At 46.5% G+C, this 18,143-nt stretch overlaps 2 protein-coding genes across 3 annotated transcripts in view; both read left to right on the top strand.

Annotated features, from left to right (window-relative positions):
- Nucleotides 1-8,196, top strand: part of FKBP1B (FKBP prolyl isomerase 1B) — an 89,989-nt gene extending 81,793 nt beyond the window's left edge. For both annotated transcript variants that reach the window (XM_075063638.1, XM_032784875.2), the window contains exons 3-4: nucleotides 5,320-5,432; nucleotides 7,776-8,196. In XM_075063638.1, coding sequence (XP_074919739.1) covers nucleotides 5,320-5,432; nucleotides 7,776-7,904 — 242 coding nt within the window. In that variant the 3' untranslated portion in view covers nucleotides 7,905-8,196. The remainder of the gene's footprint in view (nucleotides 1-5,319; nucleotides 5,433-7,775) is intronic.
- The window catches only part of UBXN2A (UBX domain protein 2A), a 368,202-nt gene that overhangs the window by 235,185 nt on the left and 114,874 nt on the right, over nucleotides 1-18,143 (top strand). The window lies entirely within an intron of this gene.

Here is an 18,143-nt window from a genome sequence, read left to right as displayed (position 1 = left end):
ATTTGCACAATCCTTTCTCAAGAAGCTGACCAAATGCTTTACTAAGGCTACTTAGAAATCAAGCAAGTACACAGCCAATATTCATAACTTCAAATACAACGACACATGCATACAAATAGGATGAATAGATTCAGTAGATCATAACCTTTACAGAGATATGTTACATGGCATATGTAGCATAAAACATATTCCAGTTATGTCATATATACATTCATAATCATATTTCCATAAAGCCTTAGGGGTGCACCGTCACACTCTATACCAAGAGTGTTTATTTCTGAGGCAGATAATTTTCAGCAGTTAAAAAATGAGGGGCCATGAAGTTTGAGTGGCACTGAGCTAACTTTGGGGCTGAGATTAGGGACACTGAGAGGTATGCATGCACCTAAAGTATAGTCCTTCCCCCTGGGCAAGAGAAGAAGGAAGATGCTGAGCTTAATCTGTTGTTTACTGGTGAGCAGGTAGTGCTCTTGCCTGATACAGTGAAAAATTCCTGGCTGTGAATCTATGTGAACTGTACCTTTGCAGCGTTGATGAACTGGCGAACGAAGGTGTAAGATGAGTGGGGGCTGATGAGTGACTTCTCTACCCGCATGCATGTTAGCACTTTGTGCCCTTTGGTTATTTCTCTGGGAACAAGTACAAGATACTGACTGAGCTTGCCAAAAAGAAAAGAAGAAGAAGAAAAAGCAGAAAAGTTAACTGGTGCTTCAACTCTCCTGTCCAACACTGATGCACGCTTGAACTGCTTAGTTCTCGGTGGAATGGAATATGGTTCTCTCTAAATTTCTGCAACCAGCTCTAATAATAATTTGAATTACTCCTATGTACAACGAGGCAATTTTTTTGTTAGTTACTCTGGTGCAGAATTCATAGAATGATAGACTATCAGGGTTGGAAGGGACCTCAGGAGGTCATCTAGTCCAACCCTCTGCTCAAAGCAGGACCAATCTCCAACTAAATCATCCCAGCCAGGGCTTTGTCAAGCCAGATCTTAAAAACCTCTAAGGAAGGAGATTTCACCACCTCCCTAGGTAACCCATTCTAGTGCTTCACCACCCTCCTAGTGAAAAAGTTTTTCTTAATATCCAACCTAAACCTCCCCCACTGCAACTTAAGACCATTACTCCTTGTTCTGTCATCTGCTACCACTGAGATCCATCCTCTTTGGAACCCACTTTCAGGTAGTTGAAAGCAACTATCAAATCCCCCCACATTGTTCTCTTCTGCAGATTAAATAATCCCAGTTGCAGTAACAAGTCAAGAGAATTGCTCCCTATTTACACAGATTTAACTGTTGGCAAATTTGGCTCAAGGTTCCTATGGCAGAAGGTTTGCGGCACTACAATAAATGTAATATATGCCCTAATTCATTGGTTTTCAACCTTTTTTCGTTTACGGACTAGTAAAAAATTTCAGCTAGAGATACGGACCCCCTTTGGAAATCTTAGACATAGTCTGTGGATCCCCAGGGGTCCACAGACCACTGGTTGAAAAACTGTTGTGTGGTAACAACAACCTTTCGTGGACCCCTTGGACATAGTCTGTGGATCCCCAAGGGTCTGCTGACCACAGGTTGAAAATCACTGTCCTAATTCAAAGGCTGCTGAAGTCAATGAAAGGACACCCATTGACTTAACTGGGCTTTAGATCAGGACCACACATAGCAACATTCACCTGGTTATCTATACTGCATATGATACACAGAGTATTTTGTATTAGTAGTTGTGGTTTTAATATTGTACCTTAACAGAAACACCATGTACTTGACCTACCATTGCTATAATATTGCCCTTTTCCCCCCTTGCGATTTTTCAGAAGACGGTGATTTGAGACTGAAGAAACAACAGTTTTGAGAGGGTTGGTGAATTGTCTGTAGGTGCATGTGATAATAATCTTGGCGGTGTTTATGAATATTTCAATTCCATTATTTATTTGTTGTTTTATTGCAGAGAGTGTGTAAATTTTAAATGTTGTAAGTTTGGCAGATGTGGCAATTTCCTGCAATATCTTTGGGGAGATCTTATTGTATTAAGTTTACTACAATGGGAGGGGAGGGATAGCTTGGTGGTTTAAGCGTTGGCCTGCTAAACCCAGGGTTGTGAGTTCAATTCTTGAGGGGGCCATATGGGGCAAAAATCTGTCTGGGGACTGGCCCTGCTATGAGCAGGGAGTTGGACTAGATGACCTCCTGAGGTCCCTTCCAACCCTGATATTCTATTCTGTGTATCATTGTGGGCCAAGGCTTGTATGTAATCCCATGGGAGAGGATGACCTCAGCTCCTCCAGGAACTAAGAACAGTGGGGCAGGGTTGGACAGTGATTAGGCAAATTCACTCAGGTTGTAGCACCTCCAGAGAAGTACCATCCAGTGGAGAGATACGCATATATTAGTTCAAACTGGATTTTCCAGAGGCCAACAGACAAAGAAAGGGCTTTTGGATAAATAGCCTGAGTTTAAACTGACTCAGGGCCTTCTTTCTCATTCAGCAAACAGACAGGACTTTCTGTCGAAGCCCCCCCCCCCGCCCTTTCCTTCCTGGGAAAGATTAGTTGCCACTTGGAATGTTGTGCTCTAGCCCCCCACCTCCTGCACTACTGAGCTGCCACTTGTCCCTGGGGAGCAGGGCTGAACCAGAAAGAACCGTTCCACCACTGCTGTTCATTTCCAGTTTGGTGCCTCCATCAGGTGGTGGCCCCTGTGCAAAATAGGCTCTGAGCTTCCTCCCTGTTGCCGGAGCTTGGCCAAACACACCAGAGAGCTGTTGTGGCACAGGCATGCTCTGGCAGGTATATTACAGCTGAGTCCAACCATCTTCTCGCTATTTCGCTGAAGGGGTCTCTTTGTGTGTGGTCTATACCCAAAGCTAAGAACTAGCAGGGTGGAAACCATTTAACATAAGAATGTTGGTTTCAAAAACTGATGGAGGTGAAACTTGTCACCTGTGGCAGGGTGGGTCTCAGGACTGGGACTCAATCAACACTGACAACAGTCGACATCCACACTAGGGAGGCAATACTCTGCCAGTGGAGTATCTCCTTAAAAGTGATCCCAGCTTTCTGGACTGGACAAGTGCTGCAAGGACTGACCATTGGGTGAGAAATACCTTACTTGACAGGAAAGGAACTTGTTAATAAGTATAAGCTCTAGAATACATTTGATATTTTTCTTTTACCTGTAACTCTTATGTTTCCAATCCTCTTATTTGAATCTTGAACTCAAGCTTTGGTAGCTAAACTTTTATTTGGTTGTACTGTAGACGCGTCTAGTGCCTTGCGCTAAGTCGAGTGTTGGACGAAGGTGAAGCCAGTAAACTGGGGTGCATGGCTTCCATGGAGACAGCGGATTGGTGTACATTGTGGCTGTCCAGGAAACAAGGAACTGGGCGCTCTAGTGTACAAGATGGAGTGGGTAAATTACTAGCCTGCAGAGGGAAAGAGCAGGGTTTATGGAGCCCAGAGTGGAGTGCGTTTGTTGCCTGCAGCTGGAAGCTTTGGAAGAATGCCCCATGGTGGGCAGACAAGACTCCCTCACGCTGTAAGCAAGTGGTAGTGATTCACCCCAGACACTCATAGACTCATAGACTCGTAGGTCAGAAGGGACCAATATGATCATCTAGTCTGACCTCCTGCACAAAGCAGGCCACAGAACCCTACCCATCCACTTTTATAACAACCCCTAACACATGACTGAGTTATTGAGGTCCTCAAAATTGTGGTTTGAAGACCTCAAGCTGCAGAGAATCCACCAGCAAGAGACCCATGCCCCAAGCTGCAGAGGAAGGCGAAAAACCTCCAGGGCAACTGCCAATCCGCCCTGGAGGAAAATTCCTTCCCGACCCCAAATATGGCGATCAGCTAAACCCTGAGCATGTGGGCAGGACTCACCAGCCAGCACCCAGGAAAGAAATGTCACAGCTGCCATCGGTGTGGAGTCTCTGTGGATGGTCAGGTCAGGTCCCAGAGGAAGCTGGGGCCTGTGCATTTCCTGCCAGAGGTGACACACACCAGAGTAACCAGCTGGTCCCAGATGCTGATGGTCCCACCTTGGCCCCAGCTTCCCCAGCCCTGGAGACCATGACAGCAGTGGCCAATCCTGGCTACCAGCTTCACACCCACATCCTGCTGCACCGGACCTACATGGAGCTCACAGTGCTGGTGGACCAGTGATTGCCGTGCTCTGACTCCTCTGCTTTGCCCCCCTGCCCTGGAACCCCACTGACCCCACCTGCGGGGCACCTGCACTAAAGGAGGGCCCCAGTCCCTGCCTGTGAGCCCAACCCCTATGAGCCCATCTCCTCATCCCAGGGCCTGTGAGATCTGGGGATGGGGACAAGGTGTCGAATGCAACTACACCTCTACCCCGATATAACACTGTCCTTGGGAGCCAAAAAAATCTTACCGCATTATAGGTGAAACTGTGTTATATTGAACTTGCCGTGATCCACCGGAGTGCGCAATCACCCCCCCCAGAGCACTGCTTTACCACGTTATATCCAAATTCGTGTTATATCAGGCGGTGTTATATTGAGGTAGCGATGTACTTTGTGGAAACAAGCTCACACCCCCCACTGATAAGATAGGAGTGGTGGCTACTGACACAACTGATAATTGTTTGGTGGTCTGAGTTCCCTAATGAGTTTACCTAATGTCCAGGTAGTGTTATTTAGCTGCTGCTATGTGTGTGCTTTGAACAGAACTGTGAACTAACGCAGGAGGTGCTTTATGACCTTATTATAGCTCTATTGCTGAAAGCCCTTTTACTTTATTACTTGTATTCTGTGGAGTGTAGGACACTCAGTTCCTTGTGTTGCCTTTGGAAGCTATGAGGAGGCACAATTGCTTTTGTTTCATAGCTTAGGGAGGCTCGCTATGAGAACCCCTGCTCTAGGGATGAGGTCATTGGACTGGGCGAGAGATCTGGGCTCTTATCTTAGATCTGCCACAGACCAGCACTCTGACTTTGGGCAAATGGCTTCCCCACTCTGTGCCTGTGTTTTCTGCCCACTCTTTGTCCCCTTGGCATGTAGCTTGTAAAGGTTATTTAGCTTTAGGTGTGTTTGTACAGTGCCTAGCACAACAGGGGCCCCAGTCTTGGTTGGGGTTTCTAGCTGCTACTCAATACAAATCATTACAATACAGTTTTACAATCAGTTACTTCCTGTTAGAACCTGTGATGATGCTGCGTGAGGTTCTCTTGCCTTATAAATCTTGGATTAGCCTTCTTTAAAAAAGGAAATATTTGATTGATCTGACCATCCCCTCAGCACTTAACTTCAAGCTTAGTTGGGACTGAAATCGTTTGTGTTGTTTTGGCAGGGATGCTACAGAATGGAAAGAAGTTTGATTCCTCCAGAGACCGAAACAAGCCTTTCAGGTTCAAGATCGGCAGACAAGAAGTCATTAAAGGATTTGAGGAAGGAGCTGCACAGGTACAGAAGGATGATGCTGGCTGAATTTCAAATTAGGTGGAGTGTATGCCAGCATGTTCAGTACAATAATGATCATTTAACATCAGGGTAAGCAAGTGAAAATCACAATCTATAATCCTGGATGGTTTTTCTGATGGTGAGGTGCATACTAATGTAATATTTTTTAGTCCTCCATTGATTATCCTAATTGCGATGGCCAGAACTCAGGTGTTGATCATGATGGCTAGGCTTTGCACATGCTGCTCCAGGTGGGCTGTGGAGGATGGAATCCTCTCCTGTCTGTAAATCACTCAGCATCCACAACCTCCTAAGCTTCCCCTCTACAAGGTAAATGGAGGGTTGGCTTATAGATCCACCTCGTCAGTGCAACCCACCCAGCCCCTACAATGATCCAGCACGGGAGTGTGTCATGGAGCAGCATCCATGCAGCTGTACAGTAGAAGGCCAGTCCTGCTGCATTTGATGCCTTCCTCTGAATTTGACCCTCTCTGAATAGGATACTGAACTGTGCTGTTAAGTCTTTATGACATTCCACTCACCACTGCACCATGTAATGTTCAATGATCAATTGTTAAACCAAGGGCAAGGAAAAGGAAGCTGCCTTCAAGTCATTAAGGCTTCAGTGTCTGGAGGCTGCATGGCTGTCCCTCTCTGTCAGTCTCTGAGGGAGGCCACACCTCCTCGCTGTCGCATACCTATAAAGGTGCTCAAAGGGGAGAGTTAGCTTCACCTACTGCTCCGTCTATGAGCCCCGGGCCCAGTCAGAGTGAGGCAGTAAAGCAATGAGAGGGCTCTCGCTTGCAATCAGGACAGCATGGCTATGCAGTCTGTGATCCCCAGTAGGGGTGTGCACCATAAAGTCGAGAGGCTCAGGTAAGGGTGAGCACCCAGAGAGTCTAGGGCAGTGGTGGGCAACCTGCGGCCCATCAGGGTAATCCGCTGGCAGGCCGCCAGTTTGTTTACATTTGAACAGCTGCCCACAGCTCCCAGTGGCCCACACTGCTTCCCGCGACTCTCATTGGCTGAACCCTTGGGTTTTGCTTTGCCCCTCCCCCTCACCTGGGGCTCGGGCAGGCTTAGGCTTCGGTCCCCCCTCCTGGGGACATGTAGTAATTTTATTGTTGAAAGGATGTCGCGATGCAATGAAGTTTGAGAACCCCTGAACTAGACAAATCAGGAAGGGAAATAACACACAGAGTGAATAATGTGGAGGTTTGCAAATGTCCTGTAAGTGCCATGCTTTTCGTTTCGTGATGTAGATGTTGGCACAGAGAGACGAGATGTGTATATGCTTAGTCCTGGGACTAGTATGAAAACTCATGAAGGGGTCCCAAAAATAGCATGAATCTGAAAGACCATTTAAGGTCAAAAGGGGGAACAGATTTATCCCTGTTAGAAGCCGACGCAGCTAAAGCTCTGGCAGTGATTCCACATAAGTCAATTTATAGCCTCCCAGAACACTCCGACTACCTTCCCTATATTATTTATGTAGCCTAAATTCTTTTCAATAATCTGCCTAGAAACAAATTACCCTCTAGCTCCACCTAGTGGATTGTTACACTGGAATTAATAATAATTACTGAACACTTTGACAACATCTTCCAGCTCAGGATCTCAAAGTGCCTTGGGAACATGAATGCATTAGCCCTTGGAACACACTTGTGAGGGCGGCTGGTAGCATTATCCCCATTGGACAGATGAGGAAACAGGAAGAGAAAGGTTAATGGGCTTAACATTGAAGACAGTGATGTCAACAAAAATGGGAGACACAAAGCACTCTGGAAGTCACATGGTAGCTTCAGCAAAGCACTTCTCCACATGCATCCCAGGGAATTTAAGCACATGCTTACGTGTCTTACTGAGCTGAGGCCTTTCTGAATCCAGAGCCTTGATCCTATTAGGTACTGAGAGCCTCTTGTGACTTCTCAGGTATCTGTAACTCCCATTGCAGTCAGCAGGTTTTGCAAGAGCTCTGCAGCTCAGAGGAGGCCTTAGTAAAGAAATAATGTGGGCCTATGCTGGCGCAAAAGGGTATTCTGTCAGGTTACAAAACTGGCATTAGAGGATTATTAGATGTTGCCAATGAGAGGCTGTTATCCAGTGGTAAAAGAACAAGACTGGGAGCCAGGAGATCTGAGGCTAAATTGTTGGGACCAGATTTACACAGGTATTTGAGGCCTAAAGACACAAATAGGACTTAGTGAGATTTACAAAAGCATCAAGCAAGTTAGGGGCCAAACTCTCACTGACTTGCAAATCTGCCTCTTAGTGACTTGACTATCGTATTTCTCCTAACACTTTCTTTCCCATTCTCCTTCCCCCTCTCCAACACCCAAACACTAGATGAGCTTAGGACAAAGAGCAAAGCTGACCTGTACGCCTGACATGGCGTATGGAGCCACAGGCCATCCTGGAGTCATCCCTCCCAATGCTACCCTCATCTTCGATGTGGAGCTGCTCAGGTTAGAGTAAAGCCTTTCATGGGAGCTGGGTGAAGAAATCTGCTGATAATCATCCATTCTTTTCCCCTTCCCTATGGTAAGAGGAGGCTGCACTGGAATCGCAATCTTCCCTGCTTGAGCTGTCATGCCAATAGCGCCTGCCCTTAGGTTGTTTATTCCTTTTCTTCTTTTTTAAAGTTGTTGTGTCCGTATTTGTCTTCTATTAGAAGCTTCTTTGCTCTGAGAAAAATTTCCACCGTTGTAACATTTTTGAGTTGTACATTTCATTTAATTTGCATGTGATTAAAATTCACAATGATAAATACATATATATATATATATATATATATTCCTTATGGAAAAACCACTGCCTTACTGTACACAAACCAAGACAAACAAAAGGTGCTCAGAAATCAAATGTACATCTCGTACATGAAGGGGCATTAGCCAAACAGAGTTACCTGCGCTGCCACTTTTTTCTCAACTTGTACGTGCTTGCTCGCTGCTGTTTTAAACGTCTCATTTGAAAATTTAAAAAAATTTAGAAACAATAAAATCTTGATACTTTACCATTTCTGCGCTGTTTCTTGTCCTTCGCTTTTAACGGAGATGGGCATTTTTTCTAATATAAAAGTTCTTCTAGAAACTACTGGTCTTCCGGTTTGTTAATGATTTCTTTTCTTCTATAAAATATGCTTATGGCATGTTACAATACTGTTAAAAATTACATACCAGAGTGGTGTCACTGTAGAGACTTGTGAGCTCAAGAAGAAACAGGTCCAAGCTATAGTGAATATAAAGGGGGTTCTTTGAGGCTGCTGGACAGTCTTCCTGCTTGTTCTGGCTCTCCAGCTCCCAGACCAATCAAACAGAATCTGTGCGGTTCAATGCCCCTCAGTCCTGGCCAGAAAAGAGACCATAGACCATGGGTTAGATTTTTCAAAAGCACACAGTCCCCGATTTCAGTGGGAGCCAGGCAACTAAATACCTTTGAGAAGCTAATGTATTAGCCTAATTCTACTCCTATTGAAATCCGTGGGAGTTTTACCGCTGATTTCAGTGGGAGCTGAGTTAGGCCAATGCTGAGTATTTTTGAAAATCTGCACGGAGATGCCTGACCACCAATCCTCAGGGCCTCAGGATTACTGGAAGAACTCGCTGGAAACCTGCATATCTCTTTATGAAGCACTCTGTGGTTCAGCCTCCTTTTCCACCAGACTTCTCCCCTTGGACCACCTACAGGAAGTTCTAGAATACCACAAAGTAATCAGACCAGCTGCCCCCTCCAACACATAAGTAGTTAACCTAATCCATGTCCAACCCAGTCTTTCTTGAGTCCTTCCCCTTCCCCAGTGACATGTTCACCTCCAAACCATCTAACAGTGACACATACCCCAACCCCATCCCATGGCACAAGTCCCTATCCAACAGCTCCATCTACATGCTACTGTTTGTGCCTTTCCTGCCCATCCCTGAGGTGGCACTCATCAGAAAGATGTCTCACTGTTTGGTTTCATCTTGATAATAATGTAGAACACTATTAAGGCTGAGAAAAGAAATAATACCTTCATCAGAACTAATCCAATGCAACATGACACGTTGATTCCAGGCAAAGGTGACCAGCTGACAGGACTGCCTAAGCCTTTCATACACTGACATCACAGCAATTTACTAACAATAATTATATATCATAACATCCCAGTGCATTTGGCAAGTCGGTTTGGGTAAACTGAGGCATGGAACACGTGTCACTTGCCCAAATCAGCAATAGCCTCCCTCGTGCCCCAGGAGGTTTAATGCTGGCTAACTACCTTCCTCATATAATTATTCTGCCTCATCCAGAACTAATTCCTGGTATGCTGGGCTTGATGGGTAACGTCACTAGCTTCTTATTGTTATTGGCACAAACAGCCATATTTTTTTCTACGGCACAGTCAAGGGAATGGGCACTGTTAAGGTGTTGCTGTTTAGTCTTATTTTCAAAACATGCTCAAAAAACCTGTACATATTTTCAACTATACTACTGGATTTTTAACTGAAGACCTTACTACAATTGCTAGTGATGGGTTTTGGTTTTGTATGCATGCATGTGTGTGTGGTTCTTTATAAGAAAATTAAAATGAGAATAGCATTTTGAATATAAAATAACCCAGACTACAATACTAGAAAGAAAACAACTGTGGGCTGATAACTCCAGGTGAATGAATGTAAAACCAGCATGAAAAATTGAACCTTGCAATCTGTGCACCAGTCCCTACAAATCTCTCTCTTTTTCTCAGAAGAACCGCCATAGTGGGTCAGACCAAAGGTCCATCTATCCCAGTATCTTGTCTTCTGACAGTGGCCAAAGCCAAGTGCCCCAGAGGGCATGAACAGAACCGGTAATCATCAAGTGATCTATCCCATCACTGATTCTCAGCTTCTGGCAATCAGAGGCTAGGGACTCCATCCCTGCCCATCCTGGCTAATAACCATTGATGGACCTATCCCATGAATTTATCTAGTTCTTTTTTGAACGCTGTTAGAGTCTTGGCCTTCACACCCTCTTTTGGTAAGGAGTTCCATAGGTTGACTGTGTGTTGTGTGAAAAAATACTTCCTTTTGTTTATTTTAAACCTGCTGCCTATTAATTTCATTTGGTGATCCCTTAGTTCTTCCTTATTTACTTTCTTCACACCAGTCATGATTTTATAGACCTCTATCATATCCCCCCTTAGTCATCCATTTGCCAAGCTGAAAAGTCACAGTCATTAATCTCCCCTCATATGGAAGCTGTTCCATGCCCCTAATCATTTTTGTTGCCCTTTTCCAAAACTTTTCCAATTTCAATAGATCGTCCTTGCGATAGGGCGACCACATCTGCATGCCATATTCAAGATATGGGCATGCCATGGATTTATATAGAGACAAGATGATCTTTTCTGTCGTATTATATAGCCCTTTCTTAATGAGTCCCAACATTTTGTTAGCTTTTTTGACTGCCATTGCATATTGAGTGGATGTTTTCAGAGAACTATCCACAATGACTCCAAGATCTCTTTTGTGAGTGGTAACAGCTAATTTAGACCCCATCGTTTTGTATGTATAGTTGGGATTATGTTTTTCAGTGTGCATTACTTTGCATTTATCAACATTGAATTTCATCTACCATTTTGTTGCCCCGTCACCCAGTTTTGTGAGATCTCTTTGTAACTCTTTACAGTCTGCTTTGGACTTAATTATCTTCAGTAGTTTTGTATCATCTGTAAATTTTGCCACCTCACTGTTTACCCCTTTTTCCAGATCATTTATTAATATGTTGAACAGGACTGGTCCCAATATAGACCCCGGCCTAGGGGAACACCACTATTTACCTCTCTTCATTCTGAAAACTGACTATTTTTTCCTATCCTTTGTTTCCTGTCTTTTAACCAGTTACCAATCCGTGAGAGGACCTTCCCTCTTATCCCATGACAGCTTACTTTGTTTAAAAGCCTTTGGTGAGGGATCTTGTCAAAGGCTTTCTGAAAAATCTAAGTACAACATATCCATTGGATCCCCCTTTCCACACGCTTGTTGACTCCCTGAAAGAATTCTAGTTGATTTCCCTTTACAAAAACCATGTTGACTCTTCCCCAACAAATCATGTTCATCTATGTGTCTGACAATTCTGAGGAATGATGTTCATCTATGTGTCTGACAAGTCTGTTCTTCACTATCGTGTCAACCAATTCTTTACTATAGTTCAACCACTTCTGGTCCTTACTAATGTTTCAACCAGTTTGCCTGGTACTGAAGTCAGGCTTACTGGCCTGTAACTGCCGGGAGCATCTCTGGAGCCCTTTTAAAAAATTGGCGTCTCTTTAGCTATCTTCCAGTCATTTGGTACAGAAGCTGATTTAAATGATAGGTTACATACCACAGTTAGGAGTTTGGCATCAGTATTTGTTTTAGCCACAATGCTATGTTTTTGCTTGTTAAGTTTATTTTAAAAAAATGAAACCCACCTCTCTTCCATCACTTAGCATCTACTGTTATTCCTTAATGTTTGGTATGAATAAAACATTTCACAGCTGACCACCCTGCTCACAGCCCCAAGCTATGACAATGCTTAAAGACAGCTGTAGCTAAAGAAATTCTATTATGATTTGTAATCATGTAATTACAGTAGTGCCTTAGGGCCACCCATAGAAAGTTCTCTGAATGTCCAGAGGTTCCCTGCTTTTGCCACTTCCGCTTCTACAGGGTAATTAGCTAATGTAACACCAATATTTAAAAAGGGCTCTGGCAGGTCCCTCTCTTCAGTTTTCCACTAAGGCCACATGGGGGAAGACACCACTGGGCCCTAGTGCTCCCAGGGATAGGTGGGGGTGGGCATGGGTGGGTGGGTGTAAGTTCTAGTATCTTCTAATATAGTTTTCTCTGCTTCTGCAGACAAGCATCTTTTTGTTTGAGAGCTTGTAACAAAATATTTTGCACTAACAGCACCATTGCAGCTAGATCATACATTTATGGCGCTGAGAAATATGCAAATTTTTCAAAAGCGTTAATTAACTCAGAGTGCATCCATTTTTGCGTGTCCATCTGAGGTTTTGTCTACACCACAGAGTTTTGTTGATGCAAGTTACGCCGACATTCAGCCACCACTTTAATTAAACCGCCGTTGAATGTCCACACTAGCTCCTTGTGGCGGCAGAGTGCATCCACATGAGCAGCTCTTGCAGCGACACAAAGAGCAGTGCATTGTGGATAGCTAGCCCGCTGTCCAACTAGCCGCAGGGTTCTTTGGGAAGGGTTTGCAATGCATCATGGGGCAGGTACAGTGTCACATGATGCAGATTTCTCAATCCCATTGTTCCATAGGCATCCTACTAGATTGCCAACCGCTTTTCAACTGAAGTGTGTAGGGGAGGAGTGTGGAGTGGGAGTAAAGAGAGACACAGATAGAGACAGAGTGTGTGTTGTCATAGTGTGTGTGTGTGTGGGGGAGAGACCGTGAGAGAGACAGTGTATGTGTTGGCTAGGGTTATGAACTTTCCAATCGCACAAAACCAAACACCCCAGCCTCACCCCTATCCTGAGGCCCTGTCCCTGTCCCACCCCTTCTCTGAGGTCCCACCTCTGCTTGCTCCATCCCTCTTCCCTCTGTCACATGCTGTCCCCACACCCTCACTCATTTTCACTGGGCTGGGGCAGAGGATTGGGGTATGGGGGGGGGATGAGGCTTCTGGCTGGGGGTGCAGGCTTTGGGATAGGGCCAGGGATGAGGGGTTTGGGTGCCGGATAGGGCTCCAGGCTGGGGCAGAGCAAGGGGGGATATGGGCTTTGGGTGTGGGCTCCGAGTGAGGCTAGAAGTGAGGGGTGCAGGGTGTGGGAGAGGGCTCTGGATTAGGGCTGAGGGGTTCAGAGTGTGGAGGGGATGTGGGCTCTGGCTGGGGTGTGGCATCTGGGATGGGGCCAGGGATGAAGGTTTTGGGGTGAAGGAGGGGGCGCTGGGCTGGGGCAGGGGGTTGGTGTGCAAGGGGGAGGGTTGTGAGCTCTGGGCTGGGGCTGGGGATGAGGGGTTTGGGGTGCAGCAAGGGGCTCAGGGCTCGGGCAGGGTGTTGAGAGTGCAGATTCCAAGAGGGAGTTTGGGTGCAGGAGGGGACTCCTAGGATGCTGGGATGTGGAAGGGGATTCAGGGTCCTGGCAGCACTTACCACAGCTCCCTGGAAGCGGCTGCTAGGGCCCTGCAACCCCTAGGCACATGGGCAGCCAGGGAAGCTCCATGAGGTCCTCACGCCTGCAGGCGCTGCTCCCACAGCTCCTGTTGGTTGCGGTTCCTAGCCAATGGGAGCTGTGGAGCCAGCACTAGGAATGGGGGCAGCACACAGAGCCTCCCTGGCTGACCATGTGCCATGGGGCCACAAGGACCCAGCAGCCACTCCTGGGAGCCGCACAGAGCTAAGGTAGGCAGGGAGCCTGCCTTAGCCCTGCTGCGCCACTGACTGGACTTTTAACAGCCTGGTCGGGGGTGCCGACCAGAACTACCAGGGTCCCTTTTCGACGGGGTGCTCCGGTCGAAAACCAGATGCCTGGGACCTTTGTGTCGGCATGCTGTCTCTAAGTTCAGACAGCAGCAGAAAGCAACCAGTCCTGAGGCAAGGAGAGAGGGAGACACCCCCCCTCACACATCAGCCTCTGCTTCCCTTCCTGGCTCTGCACAGCACAGCAGTCCTGCACCTCCCACAGCCGCCTGCCTGCTGCTGTGTCCCTAGTGCCAGAAAGAGCAGGATGCCACATTAATAATTTGCTCTTTGCTGTCAGAGTGGAGTGGGATGCTCAGTTGTCAGAATTTCCATAGCTTTGAAAGGGGAAGGGCACATGCCTGTATAGAGGAGGGGCACATGCCTTGCAGCCGAGGTCAAAACAGTGATTTTATTTTATCAGCAAAATAGGAGAGTTTTGCCAACAAACATAGCATTGTAATGTGCACACCGCCACTATTTTCTCAGCAGAAGCTGCTTTTGCCAGCAAAGCTGGGTAGGGTAGACAAGGGCTAAGGGTACATCTACACTACGGGATTATTCTGATTTTACATAAACCGGTTTTATAAAACAGATTGTAAAAAGTCGAATGCACGCGGCCACACTAAGCACATTAATTCGGCGGCGTGCGTCCATGGTCTGAGGCTAGCGTCGATTTCCAGAGCATTGCACTGTGGGTAGCTATTCCATAGCTATCCCATAGTTCCCTCAGTCTCCCCTGCCCCTTAGAATTCTGGGTTGAGAGCCCAGTGGCTGATGGGGCAAAAATCATTGTCCCAGCTGGTTCTGGGTAAATGTCGTCAGTCATTCCTCCCGGGAAAGCAACAGCAGACAATCATGCGTGCCCTTTTTTCCCTGGATTGCCGGCAGACGCCATAGCACGGCAACCATGGAGCCCATTCAGCTTTTTTTTTTACAGTCACTGTATGTGTACTGGATGTGCCGCGGACAGAGGCGATACTGGCACGCTACACAGCAGCATTCATTGGCTTTTGCATGATAGCAGAGATGGTACCAGTTGTTCTGACTGTCTGCGCCAGGTTAAATTGGCAATGAGATGACAGTTTATGTTCCCTGTACTGTTGCTGCTATCATGATGCCCCTGGCTGAGATCGGCCGGGGGCACAAAAGCAAAACTGGGAATGACTCCCTGAGTCAATCCTCCTTTCTGGTTTCTAAAAATAGAGTCAGTCGCCTAGAATAATGGGGCAAGTGTACTAGAGAACCAGTTTATCAGAGAGCACAGCTACTCTGTGTCAGATCCTGCAGAAATGAGCTACATGCTATTCACAGAGGTGCCCATACAACACCCCCACCTGGTGCCCCTCCTCCCCAACCTTCTGGGCTACTGTGGCAGTGTCACCCGCATTTGTGTCATGAGTTATAAAAATGTAGAATAAGAAACAGTGACTTGTCAGGGAGATAAAATGAGGGAGAGGCAGCCTCCTGGGGCTGACAGTCCAGGCAAAACATTAAGCGGTGTGGGGAGGAGCCCAGCATCCCACTGCTATGATAATCCAGGCAGTACAGAATCTTTTTCTTACACATGAAAGGGAGAGGCGGATTGAAGCTCAGCCCCCAGTTGCTATGATGAAGACGGTTAACCAGCCATCTCGTCCCCATCTACTGGGAGTGACCAGGAATCATTCCTATTTTACCTAGACACGCCCCCCCCCCAGCCGGTCCTCACCTCAGGCCAGCCAGAGGTATCAGCAGTTATCAAGCATTGGAGCACTCACGGGTTGATAAGGCCCATTATCAGTCCTACTGCACCATCTGCCACCAGGGAGGCGAGAGGAGCAAATACTGCACTTCACTGCTGCAACATCACGTCTACCAGCACGCATTCAGTAGACATAGGGTGACATTGAAAGAATCAAGAAACGGTTTCTTTCTTCCTCTTCTTCACGGTGGTGGGGGGGGAGTAAATGGAGACTATTCCCTGAACCACGCTGGACAATGTTTGAACCTACAGGCATGGGAGCTCAGCCCAAGAATGCAAATACTTTTCGGAGACTGCTTGTGACTGTGGGATAGCTAAGAGTCCTCAGTACCCTTCCCTCCATGAGCACATTGAGTCTCTGGCTTTCCGTTACACTTGTCATGCAGCACTGTGTAGCCTGGAGATTTTTTTCAATGCTTGGCATTTCGTCTTCTGTAACGGAGCTTTGATAGAACAGATTTGTTCCCATACAGCGATCAGATCCAGTATCTCCCGTACGGTCCATGCTGGAGCTCTTTTTGGATTGGGACTGCATCGCCACCGTGCTGATCAGAGCTCCACGCAGGCAAACAGGAAATGAAAATCTAAATTTTGCAGGGCTTCCTGTTACCTGCCACAGCATCCGAGTCAGATTGCCGTCCAGAGCGGTCACAGTGGTGCACTGTGGATACCGCCCGGAGGCCAATACCGTCGATTTGCGGCCCACACAACCTTAATCGATATGGGAAGACCGATTTTAGCGCTACTCCTCTCATTGAGGAGGATTACAGAAACTGATTTAAAGAGCCCTTTATATCGATATAAAGGGCCTCGTAGTGTGGATGGGTACAGCATTAAAGCGGTTTAACGCTGCTAAAATCGGTTTAAACGCGTAGTGTAGACCAGGCCTAAGACACCTTGTTTCTGATTTTCGGAGGTGAAGAAGACCCGTGTCCATAATTAATAGCCCGCAGGTAGCAATGGGTTACCGGATGCCCTACTTCTAAGGATAATGGTATAATATTTTAGCACCTCTAGGCTTGGCACTTCATAGCCCTGGCACCTCTGCACTGCTGGCCAGCAGCTGCCATTCTCCAGCCATCCAACCAGTGCTTCATTTGTGCCAAGGCTTCTGACACCTCTTCCATTTCAAATTAAGCACAGAGTCTAGTGAAAGACAGTTAAGCAGCAAAGTCTTCCTGAGACAATGAGAATGAAAAAAATCCTGGGGAGTAAGATTTATCTGTTCCTTGGACACCAAACAGACACAGCACACTTCAGGCTTGTCTGGGGGGTACTACTTGTTGCTGAACACTGAACAGAGTAAACCAGCTGGAAAGAAGCAAAACCAACCTAACTTGGCCTCAGCAGTCAAGACCAGAGAGGAGGAGGAGGGGACAAAGGATCCTATTATTATTGTATATATGGAGATATACCTATCTCCTAGAACTGGAAGGGACCTTGAAAAGTCATCGAGTCCAATCCCCCGCCTTCACTAGCAGGACCAAGTACTGTCCCTGACAGGTTTTTTGGGTTTTTTTGCCCCAGATCCCTAAATGGCCCCCACAAGGATTGAACTTACAACCCTGGGTTTAGCAGGCCAATGCTCAAACCAAATACAAGCTCCTTGCAGAAAGTGAGACAGCACCCTATATGTTTGTGACATCATTGAGCACACTGAAAGTGCTCCAAAATCTTGATCACAGCCACCAGTGACTTCTAAGCTGGGAGAGGATGAAACTGAGTATAAACTTCCTTTGCTGTACGCTGTGTTGGCATAGCTGTGTCATCCCAGCATATTAGAGAGACAAGGTGGGTGAGGTAATATCTTTTACTGGACCAACTTCCACTGATGAGAGAGACAAGCATTTGAGCTTACACAGAGCTCTAATTCAAGTCTGGGAAACTCACTCTGCCCTGATCTACACTACAGAATTACTTCAGTATAACTAAGTCACTCAGGAGTGTGAATCCACACCCCTGTGCGATGTTTTACTGAGTAGTGTACATAGCCAGCACTATGTCAATGGGGAGCTTCTCCCACCAACATAGCTACTGCCTCTCATGGAGGTGAATTAACTAAGCCGATGGGAGAGCTCTTCATTAAAGTGCTACAGTGGCTGATGCAGTGTTTAAGTGTAGACCTGCCCTCACAGTGTCACTGCTAAATACAAGATGAAACAATAAATATGTATTTCTAGGGACCCTGCAAAGTGAAGTGGCCCATTAATGCCCATCCAGTCACAGGGAGGAGAGGATAGGAGTGGGGGGAGTTGGAAAAGGCAGCTGGATGGGGGTGGTATTAGTGTCTCTAAAAATCCTGGACTAAATAGCAACACTGGATTTATGGCTTATTACAACCATCTATAACCCACTAACAATCCCATCTCTGACTGGAAGAGTGTTAATAAGCCACTGCACCTTGAACGGGCCCTTGAAATGTGGTGGCACCTTTTAGCCCTATTAGAACACGCACTTGGGGTGTTGGAGACCCAGGTTCAAACCGCATCCCCTGCCTGCTGAGGAGAAAGAATTTGAACTGGGACTCTGCCTAGAGAGCGCT

This window comes from Chelonoidis abingdonii, chromosome 3, assembly GCF_003597395.2.
Source record: "Chelonoidis abingdonii isolate Lonesome George chromosome 3, CheloAbing_2.0, whole genome shotgun sequence".
Classification (NCBI taxonomy): Eukaryota; Metazoa; Chordata; order Testudines; family Testudinidae; genus Chelonoidis; species Chelonoidis abingdonii.
This window is presented reverse-complemented; position numbering and strand designations above follow the sequence as displayed.